Here is a 25,346-nt window from a genome sequence, read left to right on the forward strand (position 1 = left end):
TCAGTCTTTTAATGTTAAAGTCAGGCTCATTTATCTAATCTATTTCACATCGTATGACATAGTCCAGCACTTAAGAATCTCACAAGTGTAAGGCAGAAATTCCCATGAGGATGTAGGGAACATTCTTTTAAGTTTTTGGTGATCTTCAAGTGATGGTTTCTAGGGCTACCATCTGTGTTTGGAAGATTCCTTCTCAAAATACAGCACATCTATAATGTGTTCTTTGCCCACACAAGGTGCCCAGATACCAGGGCTCATAAGAAGATGAGGATTCCCTTGTCCTTTGAACTAAGTCCACAGGCATGCAAAAACTGAGACACATAACACTCAGAGGCCCTGCCTTCCCAAGGTTACATAGTTTCAGTGCAACAGTTCCTCCATAACCTTACAGTATTTGCAAAGTTACACATGCAGTAGTCATACAGAAGGAGAAAAACGGCAACTCTCTGGCAGCTCAGGTTTAAAAATCACTTTTTGAGAAGAATACACTTACATCACTTAGGACATTTCCTGCCACCTTCAGCTGCCTGAGCAGTGGGTTCTCTGTAGCAGGAAGTACATTATAATCTGCTTTGTCTTTATTCTTTTCATAGTCTTCTTTGTATTTTACCTATAGGATGAAATAAAGTGATAGAGTAACTCCACAGGTTACTTTTGTCCTCATCTCCGTTATGGCTATTATGGCATAGTTCCACAAATCAATTTCCATTTTAGAAAAATGGCAGCTTGACATTTTATAAACAAAATACTTATAGTAACTGATAACAGCAGCAGAAAAACTGCATAAATTTCCTGGATACTTTTCTTTTCATTTACTTATTCATTCAAAAATATCCATAGGGAGTTGATTATGTACCTGACTCTGGAACAGACATAAGAAATAATACCACATGGTCCCTGCTCTCAAAGAGAGAAAGATATACAAATAATGGGAGAGAAAAAAGGCACAAAATAATGACAGCACACCATCTCCAGATGCCTGCTGTTATAGAGCCTTCACTCAGCTCTTAACTTCCAACTGCCTGTCTGCCAACACATTTTTAAAGAAAAGAATCTCCAAGCATCATCAGCCTACCCTTTTGTGCCTTCCTTACCTGTGACTGTGCAGTGAGCATACACTTGTTGAATGCAAAAGCAGGAGAAGGAAGGAGATGGGTTGGAATGAACCTTAATTTTCCCACCTTGCACTTTTAATTCCAGCTATGGCTGAAGCAATAAGTTGGAGTGTGTGTGTGTGTGTGTGTGTGTGTGTGTGTGTGTGTGTGTTGGGGAGAGATTCAAAAGTCCCCATAAGGAGCACATCTATATAAGTAGAAAAAACTGATCTTACTGTAGGCCATTTCTTCAGACAGTATAACTATAGAATCCAAGATAATTCACCAACATTTAAGAACCTCAGCTTCATATACAAAAACAGAAGACACACAACTGAAGTTCAGATTCACTAGCCCTACAGTAGACACTGTTTCACATGGGATCTGTTATAGGCATGCGAGACATAGATAAGCCTTTCTATCTTATAGAAGTCTATGCTTCCTTGACAAAATACAAATGACCAGAAAGGAAATTCACAAATTGTGTTTTACCCTCTCAACCCTCACCTGGAACACATAGCCTTCTCTGCTATATGGATGAATTGTCAGAGCTTGTGACAAAGTCACTCCTTCTCTAAGGCACCTAATCTCTTCCCCTTTCACCTACTCAAGGTTGTCACTCCAGCAATTTCTACCCCCTCCAACATCAACCAATTTTCCCTCTTCACTGGATTTTCCCATCAGCATAGAAATGTTATGGTTTTGTTTTCTATATAAAAATTTTCCCTTCCCCCCACTTTTCCACCAGCATCTACCCCATTTTCTTCTTTTCTTTCCGGGAAAATACTTTAAAGGAGTTGAATACACTCCTTTCTCCAATTTTTCTATTCTCATTCACTCATGAGCCCTCTCTAAACTGACTCAAACCAAACTGTGCTTCAGATCAGCAGTGACAGTATGTTAGTAAATCTACTTCAGAAACATTTAGTACGGTTGACAATTCCCTTCTTCCTTCCCTTGCTCCCTAAAATGCTACTGTCTCCTGACTCTGATCCTATTTCATCTGCTGATGTGTTCATATGGAAATACTCCAGGGTTCAGGCCTTGACCAGTTCCCTCCCTTGGTGCTCTCTAGTTTTATGACATTAAATACTTCACATACACTAATGGCTTTCAAATTTATATAACCTTCCCATATATACACACACACACACACACTCTCATATAATCAACTGGCCTTTTAACATTCCCACTTGGATATCTAAAAGGTACTTCACATCTAACATGTGAGATGAGCTCCTGTTTCACCTCCAAAAAAAATCACCCACTCCTTCCATAGTCTTCCCTACCTTGCTAAAGAGAAACCCCATAAATCTAGTTGCTCACATCCAAAGCTTTCTCTTATAGCCCACATCCAATCTATCAGCTAATCAGGCTGGCTCTGCTTTCAAAATATTATCACCTGCCTTGCAACCCTCCTGTTCCAAAGCAGCACTGTGCTACAACTTCTAAGTTATGTAATCTTCCGCTTTCTGTCCTCTGGCAAAGCCAAGGCTCTTGTAACCATCTTGCTTTAGAAAGTCAAGGAATAAAACTCTCTTCCAAAGTCACTTTATAGATATATGAAGACATCCATGGATTTATATACCTTGTTTGTAATCAGGTTTTGACCACTTAGTAGAAAAATAAGAAAGATAATGATAGTGTTGATTGTGGGAGTGTCTATCTTTGTAATAAGGTTGCTAATTGTTTTTTCCTGGCAAGAGATAATCCTGCTAGCTGAGACTATAGCTTTTCTACTTCTGAATAGCAAAGGCCCTTTATACCATGAAACACTGAAGACTGAAATTTGGTGTTGTTAATACCCATCTGTGATTTTAAAAAAAGTCTGAGTAGCCCTATTATAATTCCAAAATACTCTTTATATTGTTGTTTTTATCCTTCTCCTCCTCAAATACCTGGAATCCACTAATCCCAATTTAAGTAATTTTCCCAGGAACCTAACCTCCTTTTTTTTTGTTTTAAATTATAATACCCACAGCTGTAAGAAATTCAGCCCACTAAAACCGTCAAGTCCAACACAATTTCTTCATACCTTGCTGGCTGCCACCCCAGCTTTTTTATTCATTTTATATTCTGGTGTTTCAGTCTGCATGAAGTAGATCTGGTCTTTCATGCTCTCAAAATCTTCCTGATATTTCCTCTGTAAGACATTGAACACACTGAGAGCTTCTGTGGCAATAAACTGTCAAGGTTTACGTGAGAGAACAAAGGGCATCTGTGTCACCCAAAGCCACACTCCCTCTTGGTTGATGCAGGTCAGATTGCAATTACAGAATGTGGTGCCATTGCAAAAATGATTAGCTACATAGCAGAGAATAGGCTGGGGGAACAATTAGAAAGACAGAAAGGCCTTCCCTGGCTACTAAGAAAGAACTCTTAAAAGCCAGGAGTAGAAGCTGAAAAAGAAAAGAACAATTAGATTTCTGTTTTCCAGTGAAAAGAAACTAAACCAGTTTTATAAATGTAAAGTTTGGTCCCCCAGGCAAAGAATAAATTAAAAAGAGCCCCTTTAATGCACACTATTGTAAACAATAAAGGGATCTCATCCTTTGTTCCTGTGAAAATTGAGGTAGAAACAATGGAATTTAATGAAAATAATATCCAGTGCTCTGACATTACTCTAAATATCACAGGTAGCCAGAAGTCATAAAGGAAAGGAATCCCCTCTCAGGACATCTGGCCCTACCCTCCTACTTACTGTGCTAAGGTTATCAGCATTCATTCTGGCATTGGCAATTTCAAAGCAAGGTGTCTCACTCCATTTGCCTTTGATTTTGTTTTCATAGTCTTCTTTGTATTTTTGCTAAAGGACAGAAAGAAAAGAAACAGAGATGAGCAAAATGCAGCCATTGATAAATAGTAAATCAAGTAACAAAATATCTTGACCAGTTTATTTATAGGTCCTTAACAAATATCTTCACAAAATCTTCCAATTCAGTATCAATTTACCCAACAAAAAGGTTGGGAAAGGTGAATAGAAAGAAATAGGGAAAGCACTAACTCCTCCTCCTTGCTGAGCTCATTGACTTAGTTCACTCATAACTTGCTCATGTTCCCAGATGTTTGAGGATGAAGTTAGAAGTTACCTTCTATTTATATTTCAGAGTTACAACAAAATCTACCAGTCCAAGGTTTCTGTGCCAAATGGACTTAGCCATTAATTTGTAAACTTTACCAAGCCCCCTAGTTAACCATCTCAGAAAAAGTCAGGCCTCAGGCTAATGAGTAAGACCTCCTCACTCATACTTGATAAGAAATGCAATATTCAAAAACTGAACCACCCATCTTAGCCCACCACACTTCATCTGAATCCCAAGCTGATAGCTCTTTGAAGGAAGGTGTTGTGTCCTCTTCATTTTCATATCCTCAGAATTTAACACCAAAAGTAGCATGTAGACATTACCTCACACATCTTGGTTCAACTATACTAAACTAAACTGAGATGATAACATGGTTTTGAACTATCTTGGCCTAAGTGTTCTTGCAACAGAATTAACCTAGCTGAACCTGACTGCATGAACCAAAGCCGTAGATTAGAGCAATTCTCTCCACATCTGATAGAACTGCATTAGAGACGTAACCAATGAGTCACAAGTTACTTGCATGCCCACACCTCTCCCACACTCTTCAAGGAAAGAGAAAGTGGTACTCTGGCATACCTTCAGTAGAACAGGTACTAAGGGTAAGTGATGTGCAGAACCCATGAGTTGGAGTTATAGAAGGCAGCACTCTTTCTCAAATGCCCTATTTCCTTTCTTCTCAAAAGGCTGATATGCTAATTAATCACAAGAGGCTTGCATGGCCCTGGACCTGGTTTCAGAAGTGGGCTCAACAGGGGGAGAGGAGGCTATGGCTTGTCAACTGCAGAGGAAGCTTCCTTCATTCCTCTTCATTTTCAGGTAGGAGGGTATTTTGTGTAATATATGAAGACGGGACCCCCATATCAGGTCTCAACATCCAACTTTCTGCCCTTACCACTTCTTTCCCACTCTGTTGCATTTGGAGCTAACTAATGAAAACCTAGAGGAAAGAACTGATTTAACTTTCTCTAGGATTTATTTGGGTCAATTACAAGCTCTGAAATACCATCTGTAGTTGAGAGGATAACCACATGTAGGTACAGTAAGACAGTTTCCCCAAACTGTAGTCTCTCCTCCTAAGAAGTCAGCTAAGGGTACTTCTGTCAGGTCACAAATTAGGCCTCCTAATGTCTTGCTTAAACACATGGTTTCATTTTCTGCTTTCTACAGCTGCATCTGTAGTTTTTAATGTGGTTATCAAAAAGAAAGGAAAATGAAGCCAGTATTTAACACTCTCTCTTTTTCTGTGAGTAGCTAAACACTGGGACTCCTGGTGGCCCCATTCACAGGAAAGTTATCCTTTCAGAGTGGGTGGAAGGGGTCCCAACTGGTATTTTTATTGCCCACAGTGGGCCCAGGATTGCCTTCCTGACTCAATCAAATCTCTTCTGGTGAAATCAATGGGACTGTTCCTGATTCTATGTGACAGAAGAGTTCTCCCAGTTTCAGAAGATCAGAGCTTCATGCTGGGTAACACTATGCCACTGAATGATTTTCTTCTTTTAAAATATTCTAGATTCCAGTTGAGTATCAACTAGAAATTCCAATTAGAAATCTTACATTTTTCCTATTGCGAGTCTGTAGAGGAACAGAGTCAGGCACAGAGAAACTAAAGGGACTTTCCAGGGTTGCATTCAGAATCCAACTTTCGTCTGGTCATGTGTGCCTAGTTTCCATGCCTAGAATGTTTGCTGATATCATTGACTTTGTCTGTCCTCTGTATTAGAACCACAGAACGCACCATGCTAGCCAGCAGAGGGCGCTAGCATGAAGTTCATGATTTTGGCCAAAGACAAAGAATTTATTCTGAAAGGCATAGTAAGGAAAGCTGGTAACTTGAATGTAACATTAATATAACCAGTGCAGATGTGTGATCATTACCATCTGAACTGGAATCTGGAAGACAAAGGATGGATCTGGAAGACATAATTTGGTAAGGAAATGCCAAGAGTTTAAATCATGAGAAAGTTGGTAAGGGAGACTTTTTAGCCTATTTTGTAGGAATAGAGTATAGGATGATATGAAACACAGGTCCAAGTAGCTTGATAGTTGAGATGACTTAAAGGGAAGAGAGTCCCAAAGATAAGTCACCTTTGGTAGCCCTATACCTCTCTTGTTGGATGACTCATTGTTGGATAGACTGCTATCAAGCCCAGGTGATTCTCCCCAGCGTGACTTATTTTGGATGCACAATAGTCATTAAGACCTTGACAATCTTGGTAAGACTAGGATCAGTTACATCACTACAGCCAAATCCAGTGACCTTTATCCACAGCTACTGTCCCCTTAGCTCATATTATTGTTCCACAAGGGCAAACCCAGGTCTGGTAATTCTTTCAAAGTACCCAACACTGTGTCACCCTCAGGTGACAAGTAGTGCAGTCCAATAGACAGAAAATATGAGCTATCCTAGTAGCTGTATTTTTTAAAATGTAAAAAAGGAATAGTTGGGAAATTAATAATATATTTTACTTAGCCCAGTAAATATAAAACATTATTCCAACATGCAATCAATATAAAAATAATTCGTGGGCTCTCTCACATTTTTTTTTCTTTTTATAGTAAGTGGACAGGATCCAGTGTATATTTCTCATATATAGGATGGTCAGTGTTAGTGGAATGAATGCTTATATTCTCCCAAAGTTCGTATGTTGAACCCTTAACCCCCAATGTGATGGTATTTGGAGGTAGGGCCTTTGGGAATTTGGCAGATTTAGGTGAGGTCATGAGGGTTAGGCCTTCTCAGAAGAGTGAGAGAGATCAGAGATCACTGTCTCCACCACGTGAGGTACAATGAGAAGGTGACTTGTCTGCAAGCCAGAAAGGAGACCCTCACCAGAAACCAAATACTTGATCTTGGACTTCAGTCTCTGAAACTGTGAGAAACAAATGTCTGTTGCTTAAGCCACCCTGTGTGTGCACATTTTGTTATAGAACCCAGAGTTAACTAATATGCTCAGCTTGGACTAGTCACATTTCAAGTGTTCAATAGTTTCCATTTGGCTCATGGCTATCATATTGAAAACCATAGCTCTAATCTAACCTGCAAGCCTAAATTAGTGGAGAGAATAATTACAGAGTTTGAAAGTGATTTTTAAAAATCACTTTCAATTATCCATACTGCATAGTCAAATAAGGTAAAAATATGTTTCCTTAGTAAGATATTTTTAAAATGTACTTTCAATAAAAATTTAAAATAGATTTATTTCTAAATGACCACTTAAGAACAACTTTTCTTCAAATTGTCCTCCCCAATCTTATTTACAATATTAACACATTCAATAGCCATCTCTTTATGCATAGTTAATTTCTGCTTAGTCCTGAGGGAAATGTCAGGTTCTTGGTATTCCTATTAGTGAAATTTCACTCTACTTATTAGATCCTTTATCCAAACAGCCCCTGGTTATACAGTTAAGTAAGCTGTAAAATCAGATACCAAATAAAAAATATCTCTGAATATATTTCATCATCTATATCTTTTCCTCTACTAAAGAAATACTGCCACATCCTCTCTTCCTCCTAAATACTTAAAAGAGAAATCTTGAGGTTCCATCAAAATTCAAGCAGAAGGATCATGGCTCAAAGCCATCCACGGAAAGAATTTTCAAGACCTTCATTTCAACCAATAAAAAGTTGGGAGCAGTGATACGGTGCCTGTCAGCTACATAGGAAGCATAAATAGAATTGTGGTCCAGGCTGGCCTGAGCATAAAGTGAGACCCTATCTCAAAAATAATCAAAGCAAAAAGGATTGGAGGTATGGCTCAAGTGCCTAGCAAGTACAAGACCCTGAGTTTAATCCCTAGTATCATCAAGAAAACAAAATTCCAGCAGAAGACCAAACTGAGACTCAACTCTTTGGAGGACAATGAAAGGTATTTCAGAGCAGCAGTATCCCAGGAGGAAGTGGTCTGATTTGGACCAGTATTAAAGAGGACTTTAGCATGGGCCTATTCAGCAGTTGACCAGTTGTCTCTTTGCATTCCTTGTCAGAGCTGCATTCCTCAGAGCTGGTGTATCAGCCTAAATATAGGCAGACTAAGCTTCTCAGTGGGAACTTAAATGTACTGAAGTGCACTGCCTACTGTTGTTGTCCAAGCTATGTCTGAAAGCCCACTCATGCATTCTCATTTGTCCACATCAGACCGATGGGATATCATTAGATGGGGTCTTTCCACCAAATTAAACCAGATCCTCCATGGAAGGAAAGGTACGGTTACTCAGTTACCCTGTATCAGTTGCACAAGAAGAATGTCAAATGACATTAACATAGGCTCTGTTTTCAAAAGGTGACTTTGTCATTTAAAAATGACTGAGTCATCAAGCTGGCTACACATTTGCTAACACAATTTACTCTGTTGCTGGATGTATTGCTTTTGCTCTAGAGTTTTGGAATCATGTGCAAAAAGTATTCTACGTTTTGAGTTCAGGTTCACCATTAGTTTCTCAAATGGTTGAAAATTATTAAGCAGAGTTTTCAAGAGACAGTGTCCAGCTCTTACTTACTTACCTTGCTTACTTGATTGGTCACTTTCTTGGCAAATTCTATATCCGGAGGATCAGGCAGAGATGTGAATTGAGTTTGCTGTTCAGTGTGACCTTTCTTGTAGGCAATCTGACAAAATAAAAGACGGAGATGTCCATGAGTCATGGAAAATTATACTATTTTTCAGATTCCATTTGTTGGCATTTTAAAAAGACAATGTTTTCATCTTTGTTTGAAACCTTCAATTTTAGTGCAACATATTACCTTAATTGTCCTTCTCAATGTTACATGCCCTTGTTCTCAGAATTGCTAATTATTTCTAGCCAGACACTCTACCACTTGAGCCATACCACTAGCCATTTTCTAGTCATTTCTAGTTCTTTGCATCTTCTCTCTTCTCCAGGACTCTTGGCCTTCAATCTGTCCTTCCATTTGTTTTCACAATATGATTTGTAATTGAAATTTTTCTTTTAATCAGCATTTTCAACTCTCAAACTCTTATCTTTTCTTCACAATCACGTAACAAACCCCTGAGTCAACTCGATCACTTACTTCCTCTGCTTTTATACCTAGAATGCTGAGTGCTATGGAAGAAAACCATACCAATATATGGATGGGATAATGATGACATGATAAGTAGGATTAAGAGAGAGATGAGAAGAAAGTATAAGAGAGGGAGGCTTTGAACCCAGGCACTTAGCTTGAAATCTCTATGCCTCCCTAGTTGTCTGTTCTGTGAACAACTTGCTTGGGTCTCTGTGTCCAACACTATGAATTTTGATTATCCAACTGAAGCTTGAACATCCCATGATGTGTCATCTCTGGTCAGTCCCTACTCCCCATGGTGAGTCGAAAACCCCAACACTGTCCATAGGCTCCCAATCACCCATGCTACTCTCAGATCCTTCTTTTACAGAGGGAAGAAAGGCTGAATACTTATATTTTGCCTCATCCCTGCCTCTCCCAACCCCCTGCCCTGGCTCTGAGGGAAAGGGAATGTCTCCTAGTCTGTACCACTGCCTCCAGCTGTCCTTTGAACCCAGCTCCATCAGTCACCCTTCCTTTTCTCACCACTTCAACCCCCTCCTCCTTAACTCCTTCCCTTCAGTCTGTGAAAGTCTTCTGTTGCCTTAAAATAAGTGTTGCCTGCACGTCATGCATCCTCTTCACTTGTCCTTCTTCCTTCCTTCCTTCCTGACCCTTCTGGGTTTTTCTTACATCTTTCCTCCAATAATGCAAAATTATTCATACATAAGAATGTGTTTTTGTTTTTTGCTCTGTGTGTGTGTGAGAGAGAGAGAGAGAGACAGACAGACAGACAGACAGAGACAGAGATTAAATCCAGGGCATTGTGCATGCTAGGCAAGTGCTTTATCACTAAGCTACACCCTGTGCAGAAAAACTATTCATAGATTTCTCAGACACATGCAATCCTCCAATTCTCATCTATGCTGTTCCTTCTCTTTGTAACATCCCAACTCCACCCTCCCCACGTGCCTGAAAACTGTCACTCCTTCTCCACATCTTAGAACATCTTTCCTGACTCCTTCCTGATTGTCCCTTTTCTGGGAACTCAAGCAACATGGCCCTTGTCTCCTTTAAGGAGGTTCTCTGATGACACTGGAACTAGTTGTTTACTCTGTTCTGCCTTTGACTATGAGCTCAGGGATGGCAGAGGAATGGCCTCTCATTAGGAACTTCATGGCCTGCATGGTGCCTGATCAGAGGGAGGGCTCAATGACTGACTTCTGAATGTGTGCTTTACACACTGGGGCCATGAAGAACAAGTCTGAACAGAATTGTCCTCCCAACTTCCATCATACAACTGTGAGACTTTAACCAATCATTTTCCCTTTCACATGGCAATACTTTTATTTATATATAAAAAAGAAATTGGATAATTCCAAGGTCCTAATCATCCTATGCTTTAACTAGATCTATACCTTGTCCTAATAATATGTATGTAGTGCCTCTAACAAAAGTTTTCATGAACATCAAATCAACTGGGGTACAAAAGATACTTTTAAAAATATATAAAATGTATAAATCGCACTGCTTATTTTTTTAAGTAAGTAAAGACTTTATTTTAGGCATAGGGCAACTGGAATTTTCCATAACTGGCTAAATCCTTAGGGAGAAGTTTAACATTCAAACAAGAGAAATGCTTATTAAGTATGACATCCTGTCAAGAAGTTTCTGAGAAATCAGACCTAGAAGTCCTATTTCTCTCAGGAACCTTGTTCAGAATTCTGTTTAGTTAGGAGTTCTGTGCTCCAGATCTGCTTAAAGACTCTTTTCGTGTTTGCACAGTATTTTGTTTCTGCTGAGATAATGAGGAAAGCATAATAAGCAAAGTTACGAGAGGCCCAGGAAAAAGGCTTGGGAGAGGGAGAGGGAGAGAGAGAGGAGAGGAGAGGGAGAGAGAGAGGGACAGGAGAGGAGAGGGAGAGGGAGAGGGAGCCTCTAAATCCAAGCCCTTAGCGTGAAGGCTCCATGCCTACCCAGTGGGATGTGCTGTGAGCAGCAGCAGGCTTACAGCTCTGTACCCAACGATTGCAGAAGCTCATGGTGCTGACAATAGATTAATAGCTATGTTGGTAATCTGATACTTAGTATGTACTTGGTCTGCAATAAAAATAAAAGCTATATCTTAACTGCCAAGTCCCCCTGAGGAAGAGTGGGGGAAGATTTTACTTCATTTTTGTATACTCTTTGTCATTGTGTCCCGTGTTGTAATATCTCAAAAATGTAGCCAACTTTCAGTGTTCCAAGTCCGTAACACCAGGGTGGCATGGAGCTAATCCTTCATCTCTCTGTTTTACGGATAAAAGGAGACACTGGGAGATTAAGTGTCTTCTTGGATAACCTTCCCTTCCCTAGGCTTATGTAACATGGCATTTCCTGGTTCCCCTTCAACCTCTCTGTTTGTTCCCTTGTCCTCTTCCTGGCTCTTTTCCAGATGTCCTACACTCAAGTGTCCTCTAATCCTCTGCCCTTGGCCACATGTTCCTCTGCCTCCTCATACATTTCATGTCTTCAGCTATTACTTTTGTTCTGATAACTTTTAAATATCAAGTTCTTATCTGCAATGGTACTATATTTCTAATTTATCCATAGGATGTCTTGATTTGAATGTTCCTTCCATTATCTTAAGTCTTTTAAGACATTAACACATCTTTACAAGAGGTACCCCTAATTCACCCAGATGACCTATCTATGGTCATCTATGACTCCATTCTTCCTTATCTTCAATATCCAATGTTATTAACTCTTGTTAATACTTACCTCCTTCAGACTCCTTTCTTCTCTTCCTCTGACCCTATCATCATTCTGACTCATCTATATGAGTCAGATTTGTACAGACAATAACAATTTCTAGTTTTCTCAGTCCCAATTCACCATACTGTCTATCAAAGGTTCCCAGATTCTGCTTTTGTCATATTGTCTTTCTCTCCAGACTCTCATGATGCCTCTTCTTGACTATCCTATTTTCACAGAGATATTTTGTCTGCTTTTTAATGTCCTGCTGCCAGCAATCTCACAAGTGGCTTCCAAAAGAGGCAACCACATCATTCATTTTTGTTGTTCTCTGATGTTCCAGACTCATTTCACCTTTGTCCATTTGTCCCAGTGCTCCCTCAATGTGAAATGTGTTTCTTCTTCATCTCTACCCCTGTCCTCTGCATTACTACCTCACACGACCTTCTGTGATCAATTCTGTGTGCTCTTTCTCAAGGCAAGAATTAGACTACTGTGACTGCTGTGTTTTGCTTTCATTTTTTTTCTTGTTTGATGTATACTACTTTCATCTTGTCAGCATAATGATAAAATCTCAGGAGAGAAGATAAAAACTTACAGTACTTTTCTATCCTGCCAGGTATACCTGCATAATGGACTTTCAATACATTGATATTGATCATTTGATAAAGGCCTCATAATATGAATTCATGAGATACAGAACCAAAAGGCTCATCTTAAAAGAAAAGCAGGAAGTGCCTCCACACTAAAATTGGTACCAAGTCCTAGATGACTTCAAAATCTTGTTATGCCTACTTTCTTTCCTAATTTGCCCCATGGAAGGGTAAGAGTTTATCTGAGCTGTATTTTAACTAATCATGTGGAAAGTAGGATAGCAAATGTGTCCACTAAAAATTTGCATGTGATATTAAATGAGAGGCAATAAAATTCAGACCTCAAAAGTTGGACATGCCATCAAATGAGTATGTATAACTTCAGTTCAGGGCATGAACAGGACCCTAAAATCAATTGGAAGTAAATCTCAGTAAATCATAAGTGGTTTGTTAAGGCTGTATTGAGAAAAAGAAGTTTCAGGAGTCTAGTTGATAGCTGAGTATCAAATAACATGTCATTTTATAATGCAGTGTTCTGCTAAAGTCTAGAGCAGTCACCTTTGGATTTTTCAATGTCTCCCAGAAAATCCAGGGGTCAAGAAATGAAATACCTCAAAACAAGGGCACATTCTAGGCCTCAATGGGGCTCTCTGCTGTGTGTGGCTGTTCTCAATGCTGAGGACTCTTGAGTCTTTTTAGTTTCTCTTATTTACCATTTTTAAGGTCTATGGTATTAGAATTCTATCAAGTGGGACTGCTGAGTTTTTGCTAACTCAGAAATATCCTCTGTGTCTACCACTACCAAGAGCTCTTTGTGGATAACTACATAAACATGTTTCAATAAGTGTATCAGTCAGGTCCCCCATGCAGAAAAGACAGATACAGTACAATTCAGACTTGATGATTAGGTTTAGCAGAGCAAAGCCTCTCACCAACATTGTTTACTTAAAATGCACTTGCAAAGGTGTCTGTGATTCCAAAGAGTGGTTTAGAAAATGTCCACTGCCACAGAACCAACTGGAAATAATGATTCATGCTCTGCTGGGAAGAACATTGGTCTTGAGATCACAAGTCTGGGCTCTGCCACTATGTACGTGACCTTAGCCTCAGGTTTCTCACCTTAAGAAGGAGAGGTTGGACTAAATTATATCTAATAGAAAGTATAATTCAGATTCAAGTTAAATCAGATGTCATAAATTATGATTCTGGATGTAGCCCTCTGTAATAATGGCTTGTAGTCTTTTTGAAAGAAAAGTTGCAAAAAACATCTGATCAGAAGATGTGACCCAAGTTTCCCTGACTCCACATGCCAATGGTGCCAAGTGCACCTGACTTACATCACTGAGAGCTTTCTGGGCCTGGGCGACCCTCCTCAGTTCCGGGCTGTCGTGATAGGGGTAAAACAAACCTTTGTCTGCCTCCCAGTCTTCAGTGTAGAGTTTCTAAATCAGAAGAAGAAGAAAAGGTTTGAGAAAACGGGACCATATTCCGTAAAGTACACAATTTTTTACTCATTTGTCAATGGCATAAGAAATGAAGGGTGAGGTGAGAGCAAAGGTATACAAAATTCACAGAAAAAATCCCCCTTTTCATTCAATCCAACTCACTTTTAAAAATAGTTTATTCTGCTTCTCCTGAAAAATCTTATTTTGGGGGAAAGCAGATGTGTCTATCTTTGTTTCAGTTCCTCCCTGTGACTTTACCTGCCTCCTGCACCAAGTGATATAAGTCTGGTATAGGAATCAGGAAGCATTTTCCATAGCTGTTGTCACAAAACTAACCTCTAATAAGAATAATAGGCAGAGATATACAAAGGTAGCACAGGGTCCATAGAAAAGTAAAATTCTACTTTGTTGATCTCTTAGCTTCATTCTCTCCATGTTTTCCCTGCTAGGTTGCTCAGGGTCCCCAAGGATACTGCCACTCTCCTTGAGCTGGGGCTCCCCTTTGCCAAGCCCTAGGCAGCTCAAAGCTACTCACAAAAGATTGGGGACAGTATTTCCGACTGTCAAGTTTATAAGGCATTGCTCTCAAGCACATGGTGGGATGACAGAGGAAGCTGGATGTGGTAATGCGGCAGAGGCTCTTACCTTGCTGAACATGGCTGTGTTCTTAATAGCCTGGACAAGTTCGGGAGCATCAGGGGGAAGCAGGTACTTATCCTTGGTGTCTTCCCAGTTCTGCTTGTATAAAACCTAGGCAGAAAGAACAGAAGACATGTGGACTGATGGCTCATCTACACATGAGGATTTAAAGAACAGTGATGAAGGTGCCCATGCACCAAAAGCAATACACTGACCAATTGACATCCTCTGGCATTTTCCCTGCATTAGTAAACTTTGTCTTGAAAAACCCTAATCTTTTTAAAGTAATTCATGATTCTGATTCTCTATAGATTTCTTTTAAAGCTTGTACCTAATCAGTAATTGACTCGTTTCTCTGGCAGACATGTTTCTTTTGACTTGCATGATATTCTAAAATATTTTTCAATGAGTTACCCACATTTGAAATTTCTCATTTGCTGGGCATGGTAGTTCACAACTGTATTCCCAGCTAATCCAGAGGTGCAGATTGGAGGATGGAGGTCTGAGGCCAACCTGAGCAAAAGTTAACAAGACCCTCTCTCAAAAACAAGCCTGTCTGAAGGCATGGCTCATGTGGTACAGTGCTTGCCTACCATGCACAAGGCCCTGAATTCAATTCCCATTAGCACAAAACAAATGAACAAAAATAAATAAACAATAAGACTCCAGCAACATTGGGACTGCATTCTGTGTAGCGTACAGAATGAGGAGTCACGCTGCAGCTGCCTCTTTGGGCAAGTCATGAAATCTTCAATTCACCTGAGGCTTCTATGGGCTACTTCAGTCATCAGTGGAATCTCCCCATGGATGAGGGCATTCAGTTCACACGGCCTGGGGGACTGGTGAGCAGGATCGGGCTGTCTATTCTCTAATCTAATGCTGAATACCCCGCCATCCATGCATTGTGGCCTTACCTTACTGACTTGCTGCGACACTTTCTTTGCATGTTCAATATCTTTTGCTTTTTCATCTACATGACAGATAGTTTTAGCAACATCACCATCTATTCGATACTTCACCTGCAGAAATAACACGTGATTAGAGTTCATGTGAGTATATTAAAGAATATCTTATAACAAAGAACATTAACTCAGTGCCTCGAAGTCTTAAGTCTGCATCAGAAAGCGAAGTTTCTGCATCTTAGCCAAGAGATTGATCTTCAAAGATCCACAGAGTACCTGCCTCGACTTCTTGTCTGTTTTCCTGGCTGAATTTCCAGCCTTGGGCTGTGTTCTGATGTAGAAGACCAAACTGCACTGGAGCTTCTATCATAGTCTCCTGTTAATTTCTAAGCCAAGCTTTGGGAAGTCGCTTTGGGCTTATGTTTTCAGCAATGTAATCTGTAGCCAATGTTTTCTCTCCATGTCTAAACTTGCTCACGGTAATTTAACTCCTTATCTCCTCTGCATGTATTTAGAGTGCTCAGTCCCCAGTATGAGGCACAGGTGTGAAACTTCTTTAGCAGTGTGGCCCACCTCACTGAGCTGATCCTGTACTTTCTTGATTCTGCGAAGTTCTGGAGTATCAGTTGTGCTGGCATATGGCTGTCCTTTGGCTTTCTCAAATTTCTCCTTGTATTTATTCTGAAAGGAATATCAGATGTTAGCCTTGGAACCTACAAGATAGCAACAGAAACTACAGGCAACACACTCAGCCCCAGCTGATTTTGTAAAATAAATCCTTCAAGTTACAACAATTATCAGTTTTAACAGCTTTCATTTTGTCCTATGCCCCCTCAGCAAAAACAAAAATAGATTTGTTAATTGCTCTTCCTAAACATGATTGGATCCTGGAGATAGTGGAAATTTATTACAGATAATTGTCTTGGAAATGCCCTAAAATGATTCTCTCAATTTTTTTGAATGTGCAAAAAAGCCTGAACCTCAATTATTTTTGAAAATAAATACAGAAAATGAGTTAAGTCTGAAAAGATTTGATTGCTAATACAATGCAAAAATATTCAATTCAGAACTTGCAGCTAAACCTCAGTGTTTTGGATAGCTGAGACGCCAGCTAAATTAATGGAAAGTCTGAATTATGGAACATTTTGTAAAGGAATGCGATTTTGTTATTTCTGCTAAATATACAATGAAGTCTTGCCTTAATAGTAATGTGCATAATGTGTACTGTCCAGGCTTCAAAGAGTATTCTTGAGTGGAGTAGCTAGCAATCTAAACTATATTATTGACTTAGTTACCAACCACTTCAAAATTATAGAATGCTGCTACCGTTCTGTTCAGAATATCAGAAACTCTAGGTTCATAATGATTGAATTAATGAGATTTTATGACAATAAATTAACAAAATAATTTTCTATCTTTGCTGAATACTGCAGTGATAAAGGAGGCAAGAAATTAGAAACCTAAGTCTTAGGTTATTCAGGGATTTGAAAGAGCAATTTACTCCACGTTTTCTAGGAGTTAACACTTACCAAGGTGACTATTTATTGGCCAATTACACAGGATACTTTTGACAGCTTTAGTCCTGTATAATCCAGTTGCCCTGAGCTACATTTCACTTCCTCAAGATACCTAGTGAGACCTCAGCCCCCCAGAAAATATCAACAAATCACATCCATTAAAATGGGTTTTAATCTGCTGCCAGTCAGTAAAACTTACAGGGCTAATCAAGGGACTTTAAGAACCAGACACCAGCAAGAGCGATGATTCTTGGCCAGGGGTGAACACGAGAATCACCTGGGAAACTTTCAAAACTCCTCTGTGCTGATGAGCTTTGGACCAATTAAAGTAGAATAACCTGGGTATCAGTAGTTTTAAAGCTGGCAGGAGACTCCACTGTGCAGCTGTGGTCAAAAACCCCGGTTCTGGGGAAAAGTTGAATGTTCTGATCCTCAATTTCAAGAGGGGTCTTTGGTTTTCTCAACTATGAGTTCTTCCTCACTACACACCTCCTAGAGACCTTTTTATATACTGTTAGTTATTCTACTTAAGAGGCTAGTCTGCTCAGACATAGTTCAAACATGTTCCTTAGCTTCTACAAACTGACCTCAATTAAATCCACATGATTTCATTATCCTACACAACTTGATTGAATACCAATAAATGCTTTAAGTGCCATAAGTTTCCATAAGAATGCTTGCCCTGATGCGGCAATAGCACAAGTGAGGTACATGAAAGGAAAATTCAAAAGTCACAAGAAAAACCTTCTGTTTCTGTAAGATAAATTTTTGTTTCATACAAGGTTGAAGAATAAAAATCCAGCAGGCATTCAAAACAGAGTCCATCAAGGTTAGTAACTTCTGAATAATAAAACCAGTTTAATAGAACTTTGAAACTTACTGAACTAAAAAGATCCTGCATTTTCTGACTATGCTCAATGTAGGGGGTCATGAACTTGGAAGAATCCACCTTCTTCCGGATGACCTTCTTCCTCTGCACCGGCTTTGTGGGTTCTGGCTGAACCAGTGCTGGTTTGGAAGTTTCTGTTTGGTCATAGTCAGATATTGTCCTTGTTGTCGTAGTTTCATAGACTTCTGTTATTGTCTGAAAATTTGACATGTAGTTCAACATTGTTATAAAGTAAAAACCAATGCACCATTCTTTTGGTATATATTATTCTAACTTCTAGTCAGCTTTACATTCCTGGCGTTACTTTTCCACATCTAAAAATTGGCCAATGCAGGAAGCTACACAGTACATTCATATGAAGACACGTTAAGTTACATAAATTGTGACATTGACTGGAAATTATATTTGCAAAAAGATACTGAAAAACCAGAAATAAACTATTCCTAAACATTTGAAAATTTTCTTAAGTTGTCTGGATAAAGTAAATGTAAACTTGAGATTGAGGGACAAAAGGTTAAGACAAATGAATAAAACTCAGATTCTTGACTTCAATATTAACTTTTAAATGAATAAGAAAAAAATCAGTTGCATTTTCTGTAGGCATTTAGGCATTCTTGTCTACAGTATGAGACAAAGAATAATGAACTTTAGAGAAAAGTGAATCATGTCAATATTGCAAGTGATTACCATTTTCTTGGCTTAGTCAGCTAATTAATGTGAAGTGGAATGCCATGTACACTAACACATGCTTAGGTGGATAAAAATAATGGTGACAACACAATGGAGTAATTATCCTCACAACAGTCCTGTCTATGTAGTAGGTGGGGAATGACTGTTCCTTACAAGCAGGCTATAGTGGAAAAAACTAAGACTCAAAGTTTGAATCTGTTCCAAGGTTAAAAATACTGTATGTATCAAAGAAAGATAAGTAGCCAAATCTTCAATCCATCTCATAGTACCAGTTCCTTTATAGCAAATATCTGTAGCAAAGGAAGAGTTCCAGCATTAATCAAGAAAAAGAAACCTAATAAGGAAATTGAACGTCCATGACATCACTGCAAATTGGTTGTTCTCTGCCATTACTAAAGCATGAGTGACTATGAGAAACCAACCAACTTACAACATCTGCAGATACTAGTTTTTATGCAGTCACTAGCTCTCTGAGCAGGCCTCGGGGTTAACTATGCATAGCACTATTCATCACTCTCAAAGGGGAACAGCTCCAAGCAGAAAATGAAGCATGAGAGAGGTATTTCATCTTGGAAAGCAAAACAACAAAAAGAGTTCCAACTTGAATATTTATGAGAATGGCTTTCTCAGAATTCTTAATGTGCCAAAATCTGAGTAGCCTTTTTCAGGGAATTGTCAGGGACAAAGCCTTGGGGGCACCATCCCTGGTGGCAGAGATGGTGTCCAACAAGTTACAACTCTACACGATGTCTGTTTTGGTCATAAGTTCAATGCCATCCCTCTTGCTGCAGCCAGAGATTGATCATAGCCACTGACATCCATACACACACACACACACACACACACAAATACCACAGGGGCCAGACACAATGGCCCAAGACTGCAATACTAGCTACTCAGGAGGATCTTGGTCCAAGGTCAGCTCAGGCAAAACGTTTGAGACACCCTATCTCAACCAATGGTCGGATGTAGTGGTGTGTACCTGTCATCCCAGCTACATGAGGAAGCACAAATTAGAGGATCGTGGGCCTAGGCATAAAATAAGACCCCGTCTCAAAAATAACCAACTCAAAAATGATAGGGGGTACAGCTCAAGTGGTAGAGTGCCTGTCTAGCAAGTGCAAGGCCCTGAGTCCAGCCCTCAGTACTGAAAACAAAACACATGAGCAATGGGAGAAACCATTCCTTGCCATCTTAGATAAGCTGAATAGCAAACAAGTAATGTTTGTCTTTTTGCACCAGCTTCTGGGCACAGGCAGCTGGATGGCCTTCCCTCAGACACTCCCTTTGGCCATCTTTGTGGCCTTGGGGGTCTGATGGAGCAGAAGGCTCATCCTGCTTCGAGAATCAGTCCATGCAGGTGGGGGTTGGGCCTTACCTCTCCTGGCACCTCTTCGTAAATTGTCTCCTCCGTGTAGTACTGTAAACAGAGCACAAAGGCATCATTATAAGGACCCAGGCAGCAATTACCTCTCCTCTGCCTCAGCTGAGCTACTGAGTGACTACTCTAGCTTAGTTGCTTTGGAATCTGTGGGAAGGAATGAGGTGAGAAACCGCCTTTGGGGCCCATTTTCACCTTGTAAAGCTTTAGGAAAGCTAACATGTTGCATCAGACTGGACACAAAGATACAGAGTGACAAACAAGGTGTCTGATGCTGGTTTATAATCAGAGGAAGCTGTTTTCCTGGGACAACTGTCATTTTTTCTTTACGGTACCCAGCATAGAATTTGCTTAGAAAAGAATAATGCAATAACAATATCCTGAGTGTGGGGTTTGGGCAAAGAAAAACTATGATAAAACTCAGTGTTGACTAACAATAAAACAAAAGGGAAACTCCAGTGTGGGTAAAATTTTTAATGGATTGTATCATGGAAATGACAAGATCCAAGTCCATAGCCACATCTCAGTTGCTCCCATATCGCCCTGGTTCCTAGGTGTAGGAATTTCTTCTGAAGTGATGGCTGGCTCCTTTTCAGTAGTGTGATGGCTCTAGCAGGATGTTAAGATGACAATTTGTAGATGTCAAAGGAAGGAAGAAAAAATCAGAAGACTCCTCCCCCTCAAAAAATGTGGGGAAGTTAGGCTACAATTTGCCACTAATGGCTGCAAGGGAGCCTGCAGCCTGGCTCTGTAACTGAGTCTACTTTTGTTCTCCTCCTGACATCAGCAGCAATAAATAGATGAAGATAGGAACTGGCTGACATTTTGTTTCAGATGTGTAAGGAAAATGGAACCCAGCCCTAGCCTCACCAGCTCTGCTGGGCGAATGAGAAGGAAGGCTCATTTAGGCCAAGGCACACAAGGAAAGGGATAAAAATGAAATCCTTGGCTCATTTTCTCAGTCAGAAAGATGCATAACACTTACACTTCCTTTCTCTTATTTTCTATACCAAAACATGTCCTTGGGGGGTAGAGGTATAGAGCAAAACACAAATGTAAAAATCTCCCTCAATGGCCTTCTTTTGCTCTTATTTCGGTAAACTCTCTAAGTATTTAACTATTGCCAATATGCCATCTGTGCTATTTCACCTGTGGTAACAACTAAATAAAACTTAATGTGCTCTGCTTTCTTTACTCTTGTGCTATTTTTCAAATTTCAAATTGATTTTTTCTGCATATCCTTACACACAGCAATAGTAATCACATGCTCTTTCAAAATACTTAGGGCTTTAGCTCATGAGAAATGCCATCTGAACACTTTAGGAAACATTGCTCAATGCTAATGACACATGGAGCCATTCCAGTGGTCACGCAAAACATGAGTGACTTGAAAAGAAATACTAAACTAAAATGAATAACTCCAAACTATTTTGGATTTTTTAGCATCCATGAAAAAGGAGCTCTCATGTTTGGTAATAAGCTTATAAAAAGACAACATTATCCAAATGGTTGGCTTTAAGTTACATGCCACGTTCTTTGTTAGTCATGCCGCTAATTAGACAGTACATTCTTGCTTTTTTCTCTTAAGTTTAAGTTTAAGTAGAGTGTGACAGTAAAATTTTACTCCAGATGCCCAAAATCCCTAGGACATGTATTTTTAAAGCTGGTTCCTCTCTGTCTTTTGAACTCTTCCCTGACCAATTTTCTCGAATCTTCTATTCTCATAATCTTTTCAGAGACCAAAGAGACCTCACTTCAACACTCCCTGGCAGGCATTCTATTAGTTTAGCACCTGCTGGTCAGACCCAGAAGCAGTAATGGGAACAAAATGGCAAGGATGGGATGCCTAAAAATAGTTCCTTCCATTTTTATGACTAGTTAGATCAATCAAGTCTAGCAGTAAGGATAATTTCCAGTGACAAGTGAACACAATTATTTTAAGAAAGCAAGGTAATACTCAAGTTGAAGACTAAAAAGGTTTCCTGGTATTATCATCATAGGGAAGACAATTTAATATATAATTATAATTTGATTTATAATTCATAACGTGTTAGTGCTTGATAGTGATAATTCTGACCCACAGGGACATACATAAAATGCACACTGGTGATAATATTGACCAAAGAGGATATGCCATCAGCATTTAAGCCAGAGAGGTGAATACTATACTCTATGACATTCATTCTGTTTTTTTTTTTTTAAATATCCTTCAGTAATAAAGGTAATTTTAAGCTGAGTGAGGTGACACAGATCTGTAATCCCAGCACTCAGGAGGCTAAGGTAGGAAAAGGTTCAAGGTCAGTCTGAGCTGCATAGTAAGACCTATCTCAAAAAAAATCAAAAAGTAATTTTATTTATGGAATATAGTAAAATTTTCTTCATCTAAATAGAGACTGGTCACCAAAGACAAACTTTGGCACTTTCATCCGGAATTCTCTTTGAGGTGGCTCTTATAGTTAATTTCAGACTTATTAAAAAGCACAGATTTTCAAAACTGCCTCCTAGTCCCTTTGGCACTTAGACATTTTCATATGTTTAAATCATCATTAACTGGAAATTATTAAACACTTTCATGTTGGTGGCAATGTATTTATGTGTATTATAGCCCCAGGCCTTTCAATTTTATTTCTAGAATGTGAAGCTGGTAAAGAAAAGCCAAAACATGAACAAAACAAAATGATATAAAATAAATACAAAACAAACAATTAGCAACTTTGTAAAATGTGTCAGATGTCAATTTGGAGGAAAACTGTAAGATACCCACTCTGGTCTTTGTTCTTACTAAAGATTCAAAAGCAAAAGCTAGTCCTGTTGATTTGCACACATATAATGGAGTCAATGGGAAAGTGACTGTGACACTTGCGACCTTCACAAGTTTATTAATGTATATGAGTGTGTCTGTGGCGTGTATGTGAAATCTCATATGTACAGTGGTTCTGAGTGCAGCCTGCATGGCTCTACACATAGTCAACTAGGTAAAGCAAAGAGTGAGGAGGAGCTCCTTCATTCTGTCGAAGCTCAGGCACTGAGAAACAGCCCTGTTTTCAGAACTCTCCTTGGGGCTTCAGTCCCTTTGATCATTCAGATTGGGAGGTGGGAAAGAAACTTGTGTGTGTGTGTGTGTGTGTGTGTGTTGTGGTGTGTGGTGTGTGTGTGTGTGTGTCTTGGGTTTGAACTCAGGGCTTTGCATCTGCAAAGCAGGCACTCTACCACTTGAGCCACACTTCCAATCCATTTTGTTTTGGTTATTTTAGAGATGGGATCTTGCAAACTATTTGCCCAGGCTGGCCTTGAACCATGATCCTCTTGGTCTCAGCCTCCCAAATAGCTAGGAATGTAGGCTTGAGTCACTGGCACTCCACTGGGAAAGAAAGCAGTTTTATAAGACAAAGTAAAACTTGACCGTAATGTACATTTTGTTTCTTTGAGAGTTTAAAGAAAAGCAAAACTGGGAAACAGTGATATTTCCTTTCAATTTTAAATCCCACATAATTATAGTGAAACTGAACGTAAAATATACCTTTCTTAAGCTCTAATGATGGTGCTTTGTAAAGTTATAATAGACAATGTATTTTTCAAATGATTGATTCACCTACACAGCTTTGATTGTCACTGCATAAAATAGTTTGCTGTCAGAGTTGGGGCTGTTTAAAATCTTACCTCCACCACCTCCTCATATTCTTCGTCATCCGCCATTTTCCCAGAGTGGTAGTGGCAACCTACAAACTTTCCATATTTCATACAAGTGAAAATACATTAGAATCTATCCTCAAGACACAAATGATCTTATGACACATTACAACAGAATTTAAAACCAATCTAGTCTACATAAACATATATTTTTGCAGGCTAAAGGAGAGAAGAAATTTACAACAGAGGGCTACACAACAAAAGTTCAAATTTCTCCTTATTTCCTTGGTAATGTGTTAAATATCGCTACTTCTATGTGATCAATTTAAAATTATAAAAGAAAATCAAGGTGAAGGAGAATGTTCAGACTCAAAAGACAAATAATTTAAATTTCCAAACACTTAGAGAAGAAACATTTTCAAGCAAAACCTTTAGCAAAAGAAATATCAGAAGTGGGAATTTTTTCAAATAATGTCAAAATTCCAAGGGGCCTGACTTGATTTCTTATCCTGCTCTAGTATGCTGTTGATAAGTTAAAAAAAAAAAAAAATAGAAACCTCAAGGCAATGGGGCTATTTTCTTCCAGAAAACCATTGGCTTATACGGATTTTTTTTTCCTTTCGTTTCTGTCGCTCTTGTTCAACCCTGAAAAATAACAAAGTTTTAAAGCGTTGGTTGGAGTACCTGTAAGATTGCAGGTCTGGGGCCTACGTTTCTAAGTCAGGAGCTAGGAAAGGCTCTCTCAAGGACCTTCCAGTTTGACGCCAGCAAGTGGGACTTTCCGTACAAGTGGGTGATGGCTTGGAGCAGCTGTGCCTTTGCCCAAAGATGCTTGCTGTGTAAACCAATACCCTGCAGTGGCTGGTTTTGTTAAGCTAGCGAAACTGCCACTCCTCTGAGGCAAAAGAAGCCCAGTAGAATAAGATAAATATAGGAACATTGGACAGAGATCCTTTCTCACCCTTAAATTTTTAGGAAAAAAAAAGTGAAGATAAAAAATGGAAAAAAAAAATCTTGTAAGACAAGAGAGGCGATCTGGTCAAGCAACAAACTGGTTAGTTCAGGACTTGACTAATCATACACTCTGCGTGTCAGATATTAATAGGGCCTTCGTAGGGCAGTTGGGTTATAGATTCTCTGAGCCACATTTCATCACTGTTTTCCCCTAATAGGACCCACAACTTTGAAAAACACTTCAATGGACGTTGTGGAACATTCTCTCAGGGGAACATTACAGAAAAATACATAAACTGGCCTTACCTTGGAGCTTTCAAGTAAACCTCCACAGCAGCAAATCCTCTCCCAGCCCTCCCCTCCTGAGAACTCCAGGCAAAAGCCTGCGTGGTGCCTGCTCTCCCAATTATCATGTGGCCAGAGCAGCCAATCAGGTCTGGAGTTGCTCAAATTTCAGAAGCTAAATATACTGCGTGATCTTCTGAAAAACACCTGTTCATCAATTCCACTAAAGGATAAAGGGTAACAAATTGCTTGCTTAGAACTATTCAAATGTAATAGGATTTTACCTAGCTTCCAACCTCTGGGGCTCAAATTCAGGTTAATTTCTCATTTTCTGCAGTCTCATTCAGTATCCTACTCATATACAAAAGAATTTAGAGAAAATAAGGATGACTTTGAGAAGTTTTGACCCTTCCATAACTGTTGGCTTTCTTCCATTCATCCAATCTTTATGCGGGTAAACATATTTATGGTATAACAGTCACCAGGTGACCCACATATGCG

At 39.3% G+C, this 25,346-nt stretch overlaps 1 protein-coding gene across 45 annotated transcripts in view; it reads right to left on the reverse strand.

Annotated features, from left to right (window-relative positions):
• Neb (nebulin) overlaps positions 1 to 25,000 on the reverse strand; it is a 202,863-nt gene extending 177,863 nt beyond the window's left edge. For 40 of the 45 annotated variants that reach the window (XM_074070778.1, XM_074070748.1, XM_074070741.1 and 37 more), the window contains exons 1-13: positions 24,867 to 24,999; positions 24,164 to 24,251; positions 23,637 to 23,702; positions 19,974 to 20,015; positions 17,897 to 18,100; positions 16,073 to 16,180; positions 15,512 to 15,616; positions 14,604 to 14,708; positions 13,851 to 13,955; positions 8,687 to 8,791; positions 3,796 to 3,900; positions 3,130 to 3,237; positions 494 to 610 (exon numbers count right to left, since the gene is read on the reverse strand). In XM_074070778.1, coding sequence (XP_073926879.1) covers positions 494 to 610; positions 3,130 to 3,237; positions 3,796 to 3,900; positions 8,687 to 8,791; positions 13,851 to 13,955; positions 14,604 to 14,708; positions 15,512 to 15,616; positions 16,073 to 16,180; positions 17,897 to 18,100; positions 19,974 to 20,015; positions 23,637 to 23,672 — 1,140 coding nt within the window. In that variant the 5' untranslated portion in view covers positions 23,673 to 23,702; positions 24,164 to 24,251; positions 24,867 to 24,999. Of the gene's footprint in view, positions 1 to 493; positions 611 to 3,129; positions 3,238 to 3,795; positions 3,901 to 8,686; positions 8,792 to 13,850; positions 13,956 to 14,603; positions 14,709 to 15,511; positions 15,617 to 16,072; positions 16,181 to 17,896; positions 18,101 to 19,973; positions 20,016 to 23,636; positions 23,703 to 24,163; positions 24,252 to 24,290; positions 24,346 to 24,866 lie in introns of those variants that run through there. The other 5 variants (XM_074070781.1, XM_074070780.1, XM_074070779.1 and 2 more) reach the window with 3 other exon arrangements.
• Positions 25,001 to 25,346: the final 346 nt, after the last annotated feature.

Source organism: Castor canadensis, chromosome 4, assembly GCF_047511655.1.
Source record: "Castor canadensis chromosome 4, mCasCan1.hap1v2, whole genome shotgun sequence".
NCBI lineage: Eukaryota > Metazoa > Chordata > Mammalia > Rodentia > Castoridae > Castor > Castor canadensis.